This window comes from Ahaetulla prasina, chromosome 1, assembly GCF_028640845.1.
Source record: "Ahaetulla prasina isolate Xishuangbanna chromosome 1, ASM2864084v1, whole genome shotgun sequence".
NCBI classification, from domain to species: Eukaryota; Metazoa; Chordata; class Lepidosauria; order Squamata; family Colubridae; genus Ahaetulla; species Ahaetulla prasina.
Genome location: NC_080539.1, coordinates 351,510,055 through 351,530,358, shown reverse-complemented (window position 1 = coordinate 351,530,358; position 20,304 = coordinate 351,510,055). Strand labels below are relative to the sequence as shown.

Here is a 20,304-nt window from a genome sequence, read left to right as displayed (position 1 = left end):
AGCTGTGAGAAAAAGAAAGCAAACTGAAATTCAACTACTGCTTCTATTGGCAAATGTCCTATCTCTCTGGCGAAGAAAGCAGGAGGAAATTATGCTTCCTTAAAACTCCCTTTGTTCCCCAGTTATGGTCACTCGGTCAAGAGAGTCAGGGACATAAATTTGAAGGGAGAGAAGGATGTGACGTTTCCTATTCTCATGGCAAGTATTTTCAGATCATCTGTCAAGAAATAGTCTTTCAGTTTAGCATTTACTCCTAGTGAATCAATGCTCTTTCACTGATACTAGTTTCCAGACGATGTGCCTATAACCTGCAGCTTCAGGATATAAATGCTGCCCAAGCAAAATTAAATACCATAGAGAAAGCAAACACTACCTTATTTAGCTGAAAACATAAAAGTTTAAAAGAGAAGCTATACATTTTATAGTGAAGAAGACATATATTTTTAGAACAGACTTCAGACTTAACTGATTTACCGTATTAAACTAAACCTATAATCAGGACATCAAAAGGGCTGTGTTTGGCCAGACCGGCCAAGACAGTCTAGTTGGTTTTTACAGTTGCTGTCACAATATCTCTGGGAAATTCAAATGCAGTAGAATGTTCAACTGGAGAGTGTTCAATGTTCCCAAGTTGTGTTAAGAAGTACACGTGTAGCCTTGTCTTCCATGAAGTTTCCCTAATCCACTTAAAGATGGTTAGCATTGTTGTCACTAGCAGCATTTCTGTTAACAAATTAACTTAATAAAGTTAAATTTTCCCCTTTACAAGAAGCACTAAAATAGTCCAGTATGTTCTTTTTGTGTGTCATTTACATGTGAGGCATTTTGTGTGAGCAAAGTCTTGCTCATAGAGCATTCTCTCCTTCAAAAATAAATTATTTAATAAAAGTAGGAATTTTTTTTTACTGTTTATTGGTATTTCAATATTTTTCAGTTTTAAAAAATAGGGTAGTGAGACAGTCCCCAGGTTCAGTTTCCAGTTTCTTCCTTGGTTTCATCTCTTCATAGCACTGGATCAGAGGTGAAATCTAAAAATTTTCCCTACCGGTTCTGTGGGCGTGGCTTAATTGGTGGGTGTGGCTTGGTGGTCAGGTGACTGGGTGGGCATGGCCAATAACAATAAATAATTAAAAAAATAAACAAAGTACACAAAACAATAAGAGGTACCAAAAACCAACTTTCACACTTTACACACACACAACACCATACAACTGACTCACACAAAATGTAAAAGCAGCTGCACCTCACCCAAAATGGCCCCTGCAACAAGCAGGAACCTCAAACAGCCACAAGCAGCTCAAAAACCAACTTTCACACTTTACACATACACACACCAAAGCACAACTGAGTCACACACACACACAAAATGCCACATACAGCTTTGTGAGATTTTGTGTGTTTGTGTAGTTGAATGAAACACTACAGAAACACGCCAAATCTCAGAAAGCTGCACAAATATTTTATTATTTTATTTATATTTTTAGATAAAAGCAGCTAAATTTAAAACTTTCTTAACTTTAAATTGCTATGTCTAAAAAAAAAAACAACTCCTAAAAAAAACCCCAATTGACTATTTTTTTAAAGCTCCCCCCCTTACTTACCTAATTCAAGGGAAAAGGCAGCAGATTGAGTTGCTCACCGATGAGATGGATTGCAGGCAGGGAGATTCAGTTGGTAGCTGATGCAATTGATTGCAGCAGCCAAAGCAAGGCCGGAATAGCGAGCGAGACCAAAAGAAGCAGGAAGCTGCCAAGTAGGCAAGTGAGGACCGGGCGGTTGGGTGGACATTGGCGGGAGGGGGGGCAGGGATTTTTGCTACCTGCTTCTCTGAACTACCTGCCCCCATCGCTACCAAATCATGTGATCCGGTCCAAACCGGGAGCATTTCACCACTGCATTGGATAGATATAAAATAAACAATCCATGTTAAAACCTCTTCCCCCCTTCCCAAATAGGAAGAATATCATGCAGGATGCACTCAGTTTCTTAAACCTGGATGAAAGATCTATCTTTTGTCTCTAATAGGTTGTGGTATGCCTAAATTGTCAAAAGCCAATGTAAAAAAATGATAAATCTTTTAATATTAACTGTAGCCCTCTAGGCTGATAAGAAAGCCAGTGCCCTTTTAATTTAAGTCTAAACTTCTACTATTTGAGAGTTCATAAACAACATCTTTCAATACCGAAATCATTCCCTTGCTCTTGACATGTTTTAGAGAAGCAAAAGTTTGGACCAGAGTTCACCATAATCACTTGACAGATTTCTTTGAGAGCAGCCAAGTCTTACTGCATGCTGCATGCTTTTCTATATTTGGCTTTGTTTAATTTGACGATAGAATGCCATGCTGTTGAGAATTGTGGCTGCTCCTCCTCTCTTCTAGCCATGTTACCCAAACCAAGATTATTCCCTTTTTTTAAAAGAATGACATGGATATTTATGACGCTAACGTAGGATAAATCTGAACTCAACTGTACCTTTCTTCTTTCTGTCCAGTTGAGCTTTTCAAAAAATTTAGAGATTATGAGTTAACAATATAGTAGTTCTGTATGTTTTCTAGGTTGCCTAAGTCTACATAATATCTAAAGAAACATCCTGTATTTTGAGGGAGAGGAAGAGAATAAAAAATTCTTTATAGTCAATTTTCTGCTATTCTTTGTATAGTTTAGCTGAGATTTATACGGCCCTGATAAGGTGGCATACATTATTAATTGTACCCTTTGCAAGCATTTTTTGCCATTGTGCTTTGAACAGCTAAACTTAATTTAATCATAAATCAGAAGTCATATAAATTGGATATATTATCCAAAACGCTGTCTTTACTTGCACGATACTCAAAGATTAATTTCAGATATCCTACTTACGCCATCACATAAGATCAGTTATCTGGGAGGTAGGAAAGGCATTGAATTCTCTGGTCCTGTATTTACAAAATTCTGTTCTATTTGAATTATATTAATTCAATTCAGAATTTCTAGTGGACCTTTCTTTTTCAGAAAGCATTATATATAATTGGGCTTTTAGCTTTATTTACAGGAACATTTGTATCCAGTGGGAAAGAAGAGAACCATTTCTGCAGCAATGCCTCAATCCTGAAATATTCTCCAGTTGGAGGAACAATTACTATTGGGACACATCAGGGAATTATTAATAGTACCTGGGGATGCAATGCAGATGTTGGAACATTTAACTTAGACTCAACTTAATTTGTGCTGAAGTTATCCGAAGTGTTAATAACTTATTATGCATATTGATGCACATATCCTCCTTGGCTATATCCCTAGCATATGGAATTATCAAAATACCAAAAGTTATTTTTTTCACTGTGAGAATTGGCTGAAAATATGATTAAGTAAATGGAAGGAGAAATTTAGTTTGACTTGAGGGAATTTTTATTTTTACCTCCTGGCCCTCCCTGGTGGTGTCTCAGGTGCTATGGTAGTCAGATTTGACCCTGTTTAGTTTCTGAGTTTTGTCAAGATTGGCCAGCTTCTGCCAGCAGCTGTGACATGCGTACAGGTGGGGGAAATAATTGATGTTAACTAGATTTTCATCCATTGAATGATCCTTATTTCACTCTTGTCTTTTTCAAGAATAACTGGCTGGGTGAATAAATACATGATATAAAAATCATTGGTATCTTATAAAATATATAAAATACATTTTGTCTAAGCACTGTGAATTTAGTTGCTCACTATTTGTCTTTAATTCATAATTGTGTATCTTTGTGCTCCTACTAGATGTCAAGAAAGATTGGTCCGACCATGCCTTATGGTGGGAAAAGAAGAAAACCTGGCTCCTTAAAACACACTGGACTTTAGATAAGTATGGAATACAGGCTGATGCAAAGTTACAATTCACTCCTCAACACAAATTGCTCCGACTCCAGCTTCCCAACATGAAGTATGTAAAAGTGAAAGTGAACTTTTCTGACAGAGTCTTTAAAGCGGTATCTGACATCTGCAAAACTTTCAGTAAGTATGATTTATGGAACCAATTATTACTTTTTTCAAATGACAAGTAGGCAACTTTAATAGCTTTGTATTACCTAATTTTTTGTCCTGCAAATATGCATTACAGGTAGCCCTTGACTTATGACCGGCCATTTAATGACCATTTAAACTTAAGATGGACTTTAAAATGCTATTTACAACTGCCCCCTGCAGTCACATCATCACAGTTCAGGTATTTGGCCACTCATTCACATTTACAACCAGTTGTAGCATCCCACAGTCACATGACAATGATATGCAACTGTTTTGCACTTTGGGTGCTCATCCAGCGGTGAAATCTGGCCGGATCTATCTGGCTTGCATGAGCCCACCCGCTGGGATGTCATCATGTCCTGTTTTTGACCCTCTCGCGAGCGCGCGCACTCACATTTCCAATCCAGTAGTGAAGGTAAGTGCATTTTACCCCTGGTACTCATCCTGACATCACTGGCTTGCTGGATTCACTCTTCAAGCTAAGGTGTAATGAGTTGGCTTTGTTTTAGCTTAGCATGTTGTGTGAATTCGTCACTGTGTTCTTAAAATCAGAGCTTGTATTTATGTTATGTATGGAAGCTGCCATTGTGATTCAATAAACCTTAATTAAACAATGACGTTTTACACACTGTGAATCCAGCTTTTTCCTATTTCTTTTCCTTTTATCAAATCAAACTTTTAAGTTCATAAGGTATAGAAAGTTATAGAAGATATACTGATTACTTAATCTTCTTGATTTCTATTAAAAAGTTACATTTTTTGAATAAAGAAATGTCCTTATTTACATTCTAGAAAAGCTGAACATTAGCTGTACTAGCATTTAAGCTGTTATCATTCAAAAAAGATCCAAACTGAAAAGGGTTTTTATTTTCAAGCTGATCCGAATTGACTTGTTTGTTATCTAAATTAAAATATAAACATTTTGAATCCAGGTTTTCGGATACTTTTGTATTCAGTTTGCTGATTTGATTTGTTTTATAAATACTGTGTTTACTTTTTTATGGTTAAGTGCAACCTTTTTTCATAGGAGTAATATAGAGTGGGTGATTGCATTTGGAGAAGGGGTTAAAATAGCATCTTTTTTGTGCAGCTGCAATTTAAGTTTTTTTAAATTGCATTTGGACATGCTTCAGTGTTTTCTGTTTTCCTTTCATTTTAGTTTAGCCGTTGTGGTCAATGCAGAACCTGTACCAATTAGATAAAACAAACTATAGAAGTTTTCTTTCAACAAGATTTACTTTGGCTCAAAAGGGTTTAGTTTTCATAGTGCCAGTGAATCAAGACATTAACTAATATATTCCTCTATCTTTAGTACTTGGAAATTCAAAGCATTAAAAACAGTTAACTAATCTTCATTTATTAAACAGGTTTTTTTAAAACGTGATGAAGGAATCTACTTAAGTAACCTACTCAAATCTAGAAAAAAAATATAAATACAGTATCTGCAGCCTTTTAGATGTAGCCCATAGATTCTTGTTAAAACTGAAAAATTAAGTTTAATTGTTCTTCTTAAAATTTTTTGCAGATCTTATACTTGCTTCCTTTTTCCTGACTTTTTTTTGTGTTAAGAGGCAAATGAAAGTGAATGACTTTAGCAGTGTTTCTCACTTTAAGCTCTGTGGACTTCAATTTCAAGAATGCTCCAGTCAGCATTCTAAGAGTTGACCTCTACACAACTTAAAGTCGATAAGACTGAGAAACAATGAACTCTATGGTATTAATAGTTATGCCTGCAGTCCTTTATTAAAATTATTGCTCATTCTCATTCTGAATGGCAGGGATGGTTAATGAAAATTGAATTCAAAACAGAATTACATTTCATGAAATAATGTTGATTTTGTAGAACGTAATCATATTGAATGTGTAATTTGAAAGTATATAGTGAAACATGTACTGTACAGACAAAACTGTTCAGATACTGAGATGATTCTCTGCAGTTCTTCTTTGCAGATTATGGTGGAAAGGAATTTTCAATAATAGCGACATATCTGAAGAATTCATTTTGCCTTTTAATCTGTGTTTAGATTTAGATCAGGGCTGTCAAACTGTGTCATGCGCTGGCCACACCCATGCCCGGTTTAGCGAAGGAAAAAAGTCATGTACGTCATGTGACGCTGCTGTGATGATGCAAGTTTTGACACCACTGACTTAGATTGTCCTCCAATAGCCCTCACTTAATGACCATTCCATCAGTGATTATTCAAAGTTATGACAGTGCTGAACAAATGATAGTTAAGACCAGTCCTCAATGTTATGGCCGTTGGAGCAGCCCTAGGGTCATGTGGTCAAAATTCAGGTGCTTGGCAACCCACCCACATTTACAACTGCAGTGTGCATGTCAACTTTCCCCACCCACCTATCTCTCCCCACCTTCTCTGCCCCTTTGGCTGCCCTTCACTCCTGCCACCCCCAGCTAACTTTCACCAGTTTCCTCCTGCTGCTGAAGCGGCACACTGGCTTTGGTGGTGCATGCTTATCTCGATCCCCCACACCCCATCTTTGCCCCTTTGGCCACCTTGCACTTTGTCACTGCCTCTCTGCCACCTTGACTAAAAAGATATAGAACTAATACAAGGATTAAGGAATTTAATCTGTCAGCGACCATTTTTTTTAATGAAACGTAACAGTGCAAAAGCCATGAATACTGATAGCAAATATAATGCATGAAAGTATACAAAGGAAGTCTTATGATTGGATGAGAAAACTATAGGAGCTTCACAGATTATTCTGTCTTTGAGGTATGACATCATCCTTTTCTGTATTAGCTTGGTGGAAATAAACTGGATTTGTTACCTATATAAGGAAGACTTTTTCTGAATATAATTCTTTAGAGCTCCTTCATTCACTTAATTTTCAAAAGTTGCCCAGATAGTTTCTGATGAGTGAAAAATCAATTGTAAATATATGTGTGTTCATAAAGATTTGGGACACAGAGATTTTTGTTGTTGTCTTCAGTGAAGAACAAATGGTATAAAAATATTAATTATTGAAAGTATGGTACTGATACCACAGAGCCATTCACAAATTCTGTTTAATCTGGCATGGTATACTTCAAATATTTCATGTTTATTGCTGGAATGAAAATAAGAGAAAACTGTACTATGATGTAAGTGATTAGCCAAAACCAGGAAAATGTTGCCAAAGGCAGGTTTTAAACTGTCAACTAGGATTTTCAGATTCACAGTTCAGCTTTTGGCTATTGTGTGTATTCTATTCTTGCGGCGTTTTGGCTCATCCTAATAAACATACCATCTGCTTGTGGATTTTGTGTTTTTCCTCCTGGAATACTGCTGATACCTTTCCTTTTTCTACATTATAATAGTTCTCATATAAGGTTTGCAATAGTTTCTCCAGCTGTGATTTTCCCTACCCCCAGCTTGGCATTCCTATTGTGTCTGTGCTTTCTGCTATAATTTAGAAATAGAACTGTTGAAATTCTAGCTAGCCGTTCACTACTGGGGGTAAAACTTTCAGCACTGTATCAGCCGTTTCCAATACACTGGAAAAAATAGTATTGGCCTTCTATTCTCTATCCACAGAGTAGGAGAAAAATAGAACATTTTTCAATCTAGCATGTACCTTAAATAAAATTGAATTTGTCAATTAAGTAGTAAATTAACAAGTACTTACAGTTTAGTGAATTACTAAACATTTTTATTCTGATCAGTTAAGCACATGAATGGTTTTCTGTTTTTAACAAGACAGGCTTCTGGCAAGTAACCATGGGGTCAAATGAGTAGGACATACCTTTTATATTTGTGAGAGATGTACCTTTCAAATTTGTTAGATGGTTACAATTCGTGGCACATTTTAAAATGCAACAAATATTTAACCAAATTTTAAAATAATTTCATAATTATATGGCTTTAGAGCATGAAAGATAATATGCTAACGATAAAAATACCTGCACCTCTGAAGGAAAGTTCTCTTTGTGGAATCCTTGGTGCTGTCCAAACTTGGTTGTCTGCTTACAGGTGTTTCGTTACTTGACTAGGTAACATCAGTGCAAGTGAGTGTAGGGGTTTGCTCCCTGTTTAGCTACAGTACCTTGCCCTGCCAGTCTTGGTGGAGGTGTAGCACCCTAATGTTTATTTCTATGCAGAAATCTGAAATCTCTGTTTAAGAAAAAAATGTGAAATAATGTTATGTAACAGTAACAGAGTTGGAAGGGACCTTGGAGGTCATCTAGTCCAACCCCTTGCTCACACAGAAGGCCTGTACAAGGGATTCGAACCGCTGAACTGCTGATCTTTCTGATTGTCTTAGCCACTGATTAAAGTGTGTGCCGGCACTATGTGTGTTAGATGATAGATAGATAGATAGATAGATTAGATAGATAGATAGATAGATAGATAGATAGATAGATAGATAGATAGATAGATAGATAGATAGATAGATAGATAGATAGATTTAGTTGTAAAGTAGGTAGGTAAGTAGGTAGATATGTGGGTCGGTGAGTGGATGGATGGATGCTGGTTTTTTTTATACATATAAACTGCCAGTAAATCCAAAAACTATCAAAATGACTTCTATACTCTACCCACTCCATTTTGTGGCTGCAGCTTTTTTCCCCAGTTGATTTTAAAAGATAAAGTACGATGTTTCAATTTAGCTGATAAATTGGATTTCCCATGCAGTACAGGAGAGCCATGTACCATTGGCAGGACTTCCTCTCCCTGCGGGTATCTGCCTGGCCCACTAGTTCAGATAGGCAGCCTGCTTATTCACTAAAACGTTGCCATCTATTGAAACTTAGGAAGCTTACCTTTTCCATGGCTGCTTTATGGAACCCCCCCACCTCCGTTCTAGCAGGCCCCACTCTCTTAGCCTCCCAAAAGGCCATTAAGACCCAGCTCTTTACCCAGATACTGGGCACAATGGTAGAGCCTGTGGAGAGTTGTTGAGGTACCCTGGGAGGTTGATTGAGGTGCCAGGCTTTTAGTTTTTGTTAATGGTTTTTATGATTTTTATAATTTTATTGTTGTGAACTGCCCAGACTTGTATTAAAATGGGTGGCCACACAGATTTTACAAATAATAGAGTACTAGTTGCTTTGTTAAGGAACAAATGGTCAAAATTGGCAACGCTCTATCAAATCCTGTTCCTGTCAAAAGTGGCGTTACCCAAGGCAGCGTTCTTGGACCAACGCTCTTCATACTATACATAAATGATCTCTGTGACCTTATCTCAAGTTATTGTGTTCTCTTTGCTGACAATGTCAAACTATTTAACACCACTAACAATACTTCTACCCTTCAAAAAGACCTTGACTTTGTATACGATTGGTCTAAAACTTGGCAACTCCAAATCTCAAAAAGCAAATGCTCAGTCTTACATATTGGAAAAAAGAACCCAAACACTAAGTACAAGTTTGATGGACATTACCTTACAGATGACCCCCACCCTGTTAAAGACCTTGGAGTTTACATATCAAATGATCTAAGTGCCAAAGCCCACTGCAACTACATAGCAAAAAAGGCTCTAAGAGTTGTAAACCTAATTTTGCATAGCTTCTTTTCCAAAAACTCTACACTACTAACCAGAGCGTACAAAACATTTGCTAGACCTATTCTTGAATACAGCTCATCTGTCTGGAACCCATACCACATTTCTGACATTAATACAATTGAACGCGTCCAGAAATATTTTACAAGAAGAGTTCTCCGCTCCTCTGAAAACAACAAAATACCTTACACCATCAGACTTGAAATCCCGGGATTAGAAAACTTAGAACTCTGCCGACTCTGACAAGACGTGTGTTTAACACAGAGAATCATCTATTGCAATGTCCTTCCTGTTAAAGACTACTTCAGCTTCAATAGCAATAATACAAGAGCAAACAATAGATTCAAACTTAATGTTAACCGCTTCAATCTTGATTGCAGAAAATATGATTTTTGTAACAGAGTTGTTAACGCTTGGAACACACTGCCTGACTCTGTGGTCTCTTCTCAAACTCCCAAAAGCTTTAATCAAAAACTGTCTAGCATTGTCCTCACCCCATTCCTAAGAGGACTATAAGGGGCGTGCAAAAGAGCACAAAAGTGCCTACCGTTCCTGTCCTAATGTTTCCTTTCATTATATCAAATTAATACGATTATTACATACTTTTGCTCATATATATGCTTATATGATATTTTGTTGATTTATGTTGATGCTTGTGTATACTGTTGTGACAAAATAAAATAAATAAAAAAAAGAGTTGAAAGCCCTGCTAAACACATATCTAAACACCCACATACATACCTGCTTATAGTCCACAATATATATACTTCATCTTTATATAGACTACTTTAAACAAACAGTTTATGAGCGAGGAGATGGAACCTGAACATTTCACAGTCTACCACTATGTTGTAATTAATGGGGAGGACAGAGCTTAAACTGTTTCAATATTCCCTCTCACTTCATTTCAGAAACCATCAGATACAAAAGCAATGGCTGCTGGTTGCAGGCAAGATGTAGTTACTGTATAAATGACTTGTCAGAAACTGCTAATGGATCCTGTAGGCATAGCTGTTTTATTCATTTAATTAAACATGATTTCATTTACAGGCCACTTGGTTCCATCCCAATTCTGGGTGGTGTAGAACATAAGACAATTAAAAAATGAATAATACAAAGCTCCCACCAAACAAATATCCGGAGGGAAAAAATACTAACATCACAAAAACAAACTTCCCACAAGGCCTGGGGAAGGATGGGGATGAGGAGGAGCCTGCTCAAGCTCAACCGTATAAAAATGTGGAGAATTAACTTTAAATGGAAATTTCTGGGCAGGAATAGTTTATCATGGGTCTTTTCCCCCTTTGGTTGGAATCTCAAGATTACAGTTTTGGATTAATTAACTAATATTTGTTTGCATGTCCAATGTGAAATACTGTCAGAAAATTTGAGCAAACTAAACTACCCAGTCTTTGTTTTGAAATAACAGCATAGCTCTTTATATCTTTGTATGCAAAAGTAAAGTAACAGTCCTTTGCACTCTGCCTATATTGTCAGATTATGTTTTAAAATGCTTTACATGATGGGTTTTTTAAAAAAGTGTTTTGATTGGAAGGTTACTCCATTTAAAATAACAGTAAAATATTACTGGAGAAAAGGGTTTCTTTGGAAAGCTTTCACTTCAAATACTATTAAATCCTTTTATAGGAGATCTTTGGCCTTGAATATATTACTGTCACACCTAATTTCCATATTGTGCCTCCTAAAATGTAGGCCATGCCTCTGTGTTAATAGTAGACAAGCTGTCAGCCACGTACATCTTCTTGAACCCCATTGTTTCACTATTCTCAATCTCCAAAGATTGTGCCACTAAATTTCAGTGGAAAAATATCAGACTGGGGGCATAGGATTATTTGCCAATTTTTTTAAGTAAGGACATACATATGCCTTTGGAGAAGCCTGAAATGTTAATTGAAAAAAACAACAACAACCTGGGAATATGTTGGGCCTCCTTTTATGTGTGATGATAAATAAACAATAAATAAAACAATAAGAAATCAACTTTTCCCCCATTCAAAAGTACTTAATTTAGCAAGGATTTTCTTTCTAGCAAATTCATGCATAATGGTTGCCAATGGGTAAAATATTTGTCACAATTCTGCATTTTCTAAAGAATATGTTAATAAGATTCTATTTTGTATCTCTTTTGTTATAACCTGTTTTGTGGATTTAGCAAAAAGTGAAAACCTTACAGTAGAATCAGAATTTAGCCTATTCAGCCAGCTTTGTGTTATAAGACATTTTTCCAATTTGAATGTATTTGAATTAATATACAATTTTCTGATATGTATTTGAACTAAAATTCTTTGAACTAAAATTCTTGATTAGGGAATAATAAAATGCACTTTGGGTGGATAAAATGGATAAAATATTGTATTACCCAAATTAAAGATTCTATTTAGTTGTTATTTTATAGGAATATTAGAAGGTGCTATGAGCTGATTTTGAATCAGTTGGTTTAGGCTTCCTTAAATAATACTATGGTTGTCTAATATATTAACAAAGTGGAGACTATAAAATGCAACCTGCTTTGTATTTCATTTTGCCACTATGGCATTAGAATGCTGAGTATGCAATCTTATTAATAATGTACATAGCAAGACCTCAAATCATTGTGTATCATATAATAGAGGAATCAAATCCATCTTCTCTGCAGTCACAGTTTAGATTGTAATAGCATCTAGAAAAACCTCAAAAAGAATTTAAGCAGTGAAGTACAGCACTATTAGACATGCTGACATGTGGGAGTTTTTGTGGAATTCAAAGCACTATGGTTTAGTTTCATTTCCCTTGGCATTGTCAACTTTGTAGCTATTTCACTATTTGCTAATTTGTTTTCTGATCTATTAGGATTTAATTTTCCTGGTTTCCAGCCAGTACCAACATTTGCCCATGTTAATGGCTAGTCGATTCAGAATCATGATCACTGCTTCTGTTCATTTGTCATAAAAACTATAATGTTGGTAGCCACCATATCAGCATGGTGTCCTAGTGATGTATGTGCCCTGTGTGTAGTTCCATCTTACTTGGCTATACATTGTGATAAAGTCATTCTTCAATAAAAGAATCTACTTTTCTGCCAAGTGAAACTGATTCTTACTTGGTTCATGATATTTTAAAGCTACTTTTTACCTTGTTGTTGTTAGTTGCAAAGTCGTGTCCGACCCATCGCGACCCCATGGACAACATTCCTCCAGGCCTTCCTGTCCTCTACCATCCTCTGGAGTCCATTTAAACTCATGCCTACTGCTTCAGTGACTCCATCCAGCCACCTCGTTCTCTGTCGTCCCCTTCTTCTTTTGCCCTCAATCTTTCCCAGCATTAGGCTCTTCTCCAGTGAGTCCTTCTTTCTCGTTAGGTGGCCAAAGTATTTCAGTTTCATCTTCAGGATCTGGCCTTCTAAAGAGCAGTCAGGGTTGATCTCCTCTAGAACTGACTTGTTTGTTCGCCTTGCAGTCCAAGGGACTCACAGGAGTCTTCTCCAGCACCAGAGTTCAAAGGCCTCAATTCTTTGGCAATCAGCCTTTCTTATGGTCCAACCTTCACAGCCATACATTGCAACTGGGAAAACTATAGCTTTGACTATACGCACTTTTGTTGGCAGGGTGATGTCTCTGCTTTTTAGTATACTGTCTAGATTTGCCATTTCTTGGCTGCAGTCCCCATCTGCGGTGATCTTGGAGCCCAGGAAAATAAAATCTGTCACTACCTCCATTTCTTCACCATCTATCTGCCAGAAATTGAGAGGGCCGGATGCCATGATTTTAGTTTTCTTAATGTTGAGTTTCAAGCCAACTTTTGCACTCTCCTCCTTCACCCGCATCAAGAGACTCTTTAGTTCCTCTTCGCTTTCTTCCATTAGAGTGGTATCATCTATATATCTGAGGTTGTTGATATTTCTTCCGGCAATCTTAATTCCAATTTTTGATAGTTAACCTAATAGTTACCAATATATTTTCTGTTCTTCTGTACTGCTCAAAAGACATTCAGATAGTTTTCCAGTGTGTTGTTCGGATAATCCATTCATTGGGTGATCTCATATCTAATGAATGGATTATCCTCTCAACACATCGAAAAACGACGTTCAGGTAAGTCAGTGTCTGTTTTCCAGTGTGTTGTTCGGATAATCCATTCATTAGATATGAGATCACCCAATGAATGGATTATCCGAACAACACACCGAAAAACGATGTTCAGGTAAGTCAATGTCTGTTCTCGACTTACAACAGTTCATTTAGTGACTGTTCAAAGTGACAAATGCACTGAAAATGTGACTTTTCACAGTTAGGATCTTTGCCGCATCCCCATGATCATGTGATCAAAATTCAGATGCTTGGCAGCTAGTTCATATTTATGACTGTTGCTGTGTCCCAAGGTCACGCGATCCCCTTTTGCAACCTTCTGACAAGCTAAGTCAATGGGGGAAGCCAGATTTCACTTAACGACTGGCTTTCTAACTTATCAACTGCAGTGATTCACTTAACTGTGGCAAGAAAGGTCGTAAAATGAAGCAAAACTGACTTAACAAATGTTTCACTTAACAACAGAAATGTTGGGCTCAATTGTGGTTGTAAGTCAAGGACTACCTGTAGTTACTGTCCTTAAAAGGTCCAGCTAAAATTTTCTAGCCTGTCACCTCAATGTTTTTTCCAAATGTATTCTGGTCACTACAAGTTCTAAGGGCCAAATAACTGTGTCTACTGCAGATGGGAGGTCATTCTATGAGAGCAGTACTGACCTAAGCAGTTTTTCTTCATAACATTGGGCTACCAACATTTTTTAAACCAGGGGTCTCCAACCTTGGCAACTTTAAGACTTGTGGACTTCAACTCCCAGAGTTGAAGACTTGTGGACTTCAACTCCCAGAATTCTGGGAGTTGAAGTCCACAAGTCTTAAAGTTGCCAAGGTTGGAGACCCCTGGTTTAAACAATTGTCTAACCTCAGTCTTCTAACATTTATTTATTGCTAAACATGGATCTCCATTCCAGAAGCTTGAAGCATTTGATAGAGAGGTTCCCTTCCCACATGTGACGATCAGAGACTACAGTGAAAAAATTGGTTACTTAATTGAGTTTTTCTAGTATTGCCTGTCTTCTATCTTTATTTGGTATCAGGTGACATCAGTTCTCTCAGACATACCAACTCATTGTGTCAGAAACTGACACAAAGCTGAAACTGAAATTATTAGAAACCATCTCTAGGATATCTGGGAAGTGAAAGACTGCTCAAAATTTATAGTCTTAGGAAAGTTCCAAATAAGGCTTTGTGTATACAATAAACCCAGAGTTATGAATTCAGAAATTATCAGTTGAACCTCAAATATAGGTGCATAATCTTTTTTCCCCTTTAACAAAGGAGTCTTCTACTTACAAAAGGTTCTTGCAGGGCCAGAAGGACAGTCAACTGGAAAAAAAAAATTGACATATAATTATTCTAACCATTCCAGTTTGACATACTTTAAGTATTAACATGGTAACAATTTTGTGAAATAATGCAGTTCCAGGAAACATTTTCCATGAAATTCTTCATTTTGTATTTTTTCCAGGTCATATATTAATAATAACCATATTGTCATAATGAAAACCTTGTATGTGCAAGCGATAAACCACAGATCAATTCTGAGTTAGAAGATTGCTTAAATCTTTCTTTGCTTTAGTAACTAATCTCTCAACCCGAATATTTCCCATGTGACTTTCACTTATTTTTAAATAAATGCAATTTAAAAATTCCTATAATATGCAGATAGTTTTCTTATATGGACCATTTGGAATACTATTTTGGCAAGGAAGCCATTTCTGTTTGGAAAATATCTTTTTTCTTTTCCTTACAGTTTGATATTTTCAGTATGTTGGGATAATTCCAGCTAGCGCTGCTTCCTGAAAATTTACTGGCAGTGTAACAGACCCTCCTCTGGAGAAGGAAGAAAAAATAGAGTGCTGTTTCAGCTTGAATGAAAAAGCTTCTCTTATTCAAATAAAATTTTTAAACATAGGGCTAAATTCATAAATCTCTAAGTACTTGCTTCCTGTGAATAATATATAATACTAAAATATAAAATTCTTTCCAGTTCTAATACAAACAATATTTTGTAATGTGGCTGCATTATAAGTGACAATTTCCATTTGTTCAGATGGCAAATGCAGTACCACAATATTCATTTTTTTTTCTATTGCAAGAAAAAAAATTAAATAATAGCATCTGAACTGGTAGTTGATTAGGGTAAGAAATGGGCACTGTGGACAAACCTTCAAAATGTTGATGCAGTATAATAACTGTGAGGAATGCAATTTTTTTTGTTATGATTAGCAGGAGAACATATCAGGAGAAGGTTATGATTATGAGGAGGAAAAGAATTGCTATTATTGCAGTGTTTTTAAACAAACTAAGATGTAAACAAATCAGCAGAATTATTATCAGAAGATTCTCAAAGCTCAAATGACAAAAAGCTGAGATGTCTCACATAAACATTCCAGAACTTGCTTAAAATGTACACCTATCTCACTTAGGAGTTGATGTTGACAGTAGTTTCTTGGGTAAAGGAATAGCTTCATTGATGACAGTACCATAAAAAGGACTCAAGAATGTTTATCTGACCCCCTGCCCCCATCCTCCACAGAATCACTGTTATATGCTAGTGCTTCTTTGCAGGTGATACCTTGCTCAAGAGTATCTAATATTATTGTGAGTTAAGAAGTACCAGAAAAGACACTCTCCATGTTCCAGTAGAGGTCATCTACCAGGACAACCAAAACCATTCCATTTCTGTCCCAGTCTGAATCCTGACCGAACAAGATCTAGACATTAAGTTTCTTCTAGGGCTTTCTGCAGCTGAAGTCCAGAGAAGACCTATGTAAAAAAGAGCATGCCAATATCTCAAAAGCTTTATGACACATGTTTAATCCCCTTAAACCTGGGATGTACCACATGTAATTCTTTCATAATTCCTGTGCAATAGACAACTCCAACTTGTGATAATAGCCAGCTGCCTTTCCTTACAACAAAAAGAAATAAAACATTTTCTGCCTTGCCCTAGAAAATGGCATATAAAGCATCAATTTTCCAAGTTTTAGCTATTGATTAAACATAATTATTTTTATTTTAAAGGTATATTACAATTACATTCTGTTCCCATTTGTCACTTGCTTCTTCCTTGCCCCTTTAGGCGACCTAAAGTCTAACTGAGACAACCTGGAGTTAAAAAATTCCCACTCCTGGTTTAAATGATCAAGCAAAGAATTTTGGTTAATTTGTAAGGCTTTGTGGTTTGCAAATATGTTTCATTCTTAAAAGAACAGTTAAATAGAATGGATTTACTTTAGAATGAAAGTTAATGATAACTAGCGTTTTGGTGGAAAAAGCTATCCTAATTACTCATTCTCTCTCTCTTTCTCTCTCTCTCTTTATCTCTCTCTCTCTTTCCCTCCCTCCCTCCCTCTCTCTCTCACACACACACACTGACTTACTGACTTTTGTTTCTTTTCTACTTCCAGTTTTAAATATCTTTATGTTCTTGGATTTGGTCATAATGGCAGCTTAACATAGATTCCTGTAGTATCTATAAAATGAATTAAAAAATAAAATACATACAAAAATGTATGTATTTTGGTGGCGTCTTTATATTGAATATCAACTTGTTTGTGCCTTTTTATTTAAAATTAATTATATGGAATAATTATTGTCTGCTGCTTTTCTTCTTACTTGTCGGAGTCAGAATTGCCTCTTGAATCCAATTCTACATGATATTTGCATTACACCTTTTCCCTTAGATTGTATCATTTCAATCAGGAAATTTTTAGGAATTGAATCCTCTCTCTCTTACACTGACAGAACTTTTATACCTTAGTACATTAGTTAAAATCAAAAGTACATCTTTTTGCCAATATTTTTCTTTAACATGTTTCTATATAGCCTGCCTTTATAATTTGCAATTTGGCATCTCACAGATGTACTGTACCAGAAAAAGGGGACCATTGTAATGGTGCCATTCTTGACATGGTCGATGGGGTGGGTCTTGGCAGCATCCAGGCAGCAGAAGACTCCCTTCAGGAGCTTGGCTTCAACATAAAAGCTCTTCCATCCTAACTAAAAGGGCAAGAAACAATAAATGGTATTCATACACATAGGAGTACAGTCTGCTGAGAAAATTCAACGTTACAAGCTCCCACCAATATTTAATAGAGGCAGCCTTTTTCCTACTGCCTCTTAATACAAAATGTAGTATGCCTATGTGATCGAATTATGAACTGTAATTAGTTCCTACTGTTTGTTTCTAAGATAAATTATTTGGCATAAATAGTACCAAAGACAATCATGCATGGCAGAAGTGTATTGTTAGAGATCTGTGCACCAGTGTATGAAAACAGCACATTGACATAAAGCTAAGTTAACGCCCTTTTCTTTTTCTAATTGGGATTTCCTAAGTTACAGAGAACTGTCTTTTATGTAATGTTCTATATCTGGTAAAATATGCCTTTGATTGGGAGCTGCCCATAGTTGATTATAAGATATGGCTAGCTTTATAAATGTTTTAAATGTTATTTTATTTTATTTGCCCTTGGTTGGGGGGGGGTGTCATACTGGAGGTAGTTAGGAGACTGAGATAAGACCCCTACTTCCTCCCCATGTGCATCTGCTATCTTTGTTAATTTTAAGTGAATTTTAGTGTCAGTATTTATTGTTTAAAAGTGTTATTGTTTTATTGATTGTAAGCCACCTAGAAGTGCCTTTAAGCAACAGTGGTGGCATACTAGTTAATACATAAATAAAAACTATACTAATTAAATTTAAGAAACACAGTTAGTCATGATTTCTGTTTCATGTGCAGCATTCAAACAAGGAATTGTCAAATCAAGAATGGATCATGGTTAACTAATTCTTATGCTTAAAAGTGGGAAGGGATAAAATATTTAAGCTTCTTGCGGAAATTAATCAGTGTGGATTGTTCGTTTGTTTGGGTCAGGGGGTCACATGTTAGATTTGCCCCACATCTAGAAAGCATCCATCTTACGTTGAAGTTGAAACTAGGGGAGGCTAGCAGGAAAAAAAATGGGTATGACAAAATAGATAAGACTTCAAATTCTCAGAAACATTAATATTACTGAGTTCTAGCTCATTGTGCTGAATCTCAGAGGCCTATGAGTAGTTGATGTACTCTGATGCTTCATATTCAGCATGGCAGTTCTATTAAAATTAAAATGAAATAGCAGCTTATTAATAGATATCTGCCATACAACACAAAAAAATTTGATATTCTTCACCATGAACCCATTAATCCTATGGGATAAATGTGGGGAAAATTGTAGAATGCTAGAACAGAGAAAACTTAGATTTTGCATTCTAGACTACTTTGCATTTAGTTTTAGTATTGCCACCACAGCATCTTTTCTATTCTTTTGCTTCTCAAAATTGAAAGTATGCCAAATAGCATGTAGTATAATATTTCCATTGTAAGGGGAAAACACTTCTGCACCTTGAATAAAAACAGATTCTTCTGGATTAAAATAAAATTGTCCACCTCCAATAGCGTCCATTCGAATATACAGTATCCACTTAAAGCCAACTATGAAAGCAATGAGTGCTAAACAGCATTTGATATTAAGTTACATAATTAGCTAAAATAACTAGTAATTAAGTAGACCAATCATTTCCATAGTATGATTCTTGAAGGAACGTTTTTTAATTGGACATTTCTGAAGAATCTTTGAACAGACGTAGAAGCAATTTTTGAAAGTTCAATCTCTAACATTGTTTAGATAAATGAAAGGATAATTCCCACCCCTTGGCTCCAAACCATAATGGTGTCCTTTCAAACCTGTCATTGGCTTTTGTCACTTCTTTAAAACTTCAGTATATAACTGTAATATTTAGTTATTTTCTTGCCTTAGAAATTTACATTGGCTATTAAATATTAATGAAATCTAAATACAAAAAGATGATAATGCTTACAGATTGAGATCTGGTAACTGCATTCATGCCATATTCTTGATAGCATTACAGGAATGGTTTGCCATAGTTATATTCCAGAGAATTTTTGGGACTTCCCAGTCTAATTACTAATAGACATTAAATTCCCAGATGTTTTCCATCCAAGTATTTACTGGAGAGACTCTGCTTAGTTTGTAAGTTCAGCCAAGGTCAGTTTATGTCTGCCCTCCCAGGTAAGCAAAATGGGAAGCATGATCAGATGAGCTAATTTTACTTTATGTTAAGATTACATTAATAGAATTGTGAAAGTCTAGATCTCTCACAGCCACTTTTAACAGCCTGATCAATTAGGGAAGGTCCTTTCTAAGTCTCTTCCTCTGACCATTAAACATGTGCTAAAATGCAAAAAACACAAGCGTGCACCCATGATCTAAAGAGAGGTATAGGATCTACAAAAAGTTTGATTACTTCCTGGTGCCCTGGGAACCTGAAATTTGAATAGCTATTTTATTTCCACTTCTCTGCTTTTCTTGCTTTTTATAGAATTTTCTCTGTGTGGGTTCATGACCTATAATGGAGAGGAAAAAAATGTGGTGCTATTCCTGTCTGCCATAATAATGATCACTAATATTGATATTATGATGGGAATCATAGGTCAGTACATTTAGAAGATGCTATTCTCCTACATTTTGCAACATACCATTGTTTAATATTGAAATATTGTGCAGGGAACTGTCACCTTCCTAGAGTACCCACCCGAAAAGTATTCTGATCATAATTCTTCCACTTGAAAAAATTAAAGTAACCCTAGACATATAGTTGCTGAAATTGAAGAATATATAGGGACATAATTAGACATGAACATTTTCTCTAACATGTAATATACACCTA

At 36.1% G+C, this 20,304-nt stretch overlaps 1 protein-coding gene across 8 annotated transcripts in view; it reads left to right on the top strand.

Moving 5' to 3' along the window:
• Positions 1–20,304, top strand: part of FERMT2 (FERM domain containing kindlin 2) — a 76,998-nt gene that overhangs the window by 15,278 nt on the left and 41,416 nt on the right. For all 8 annotated transcript variants that reach the window (XM_058163084.1, XM_058163081.1, XM_058163086.1 and 5 more), the window contains exon 3: positions 3,738–3,971. In XM_058163084.1, the coding sequence (XP_058019067.1) occupies positions 3,738–3,971 (234 nt within the window). The remainder of the gene's footprint in view (positions 1–3,737; positions 3,972–20,304) is intronic.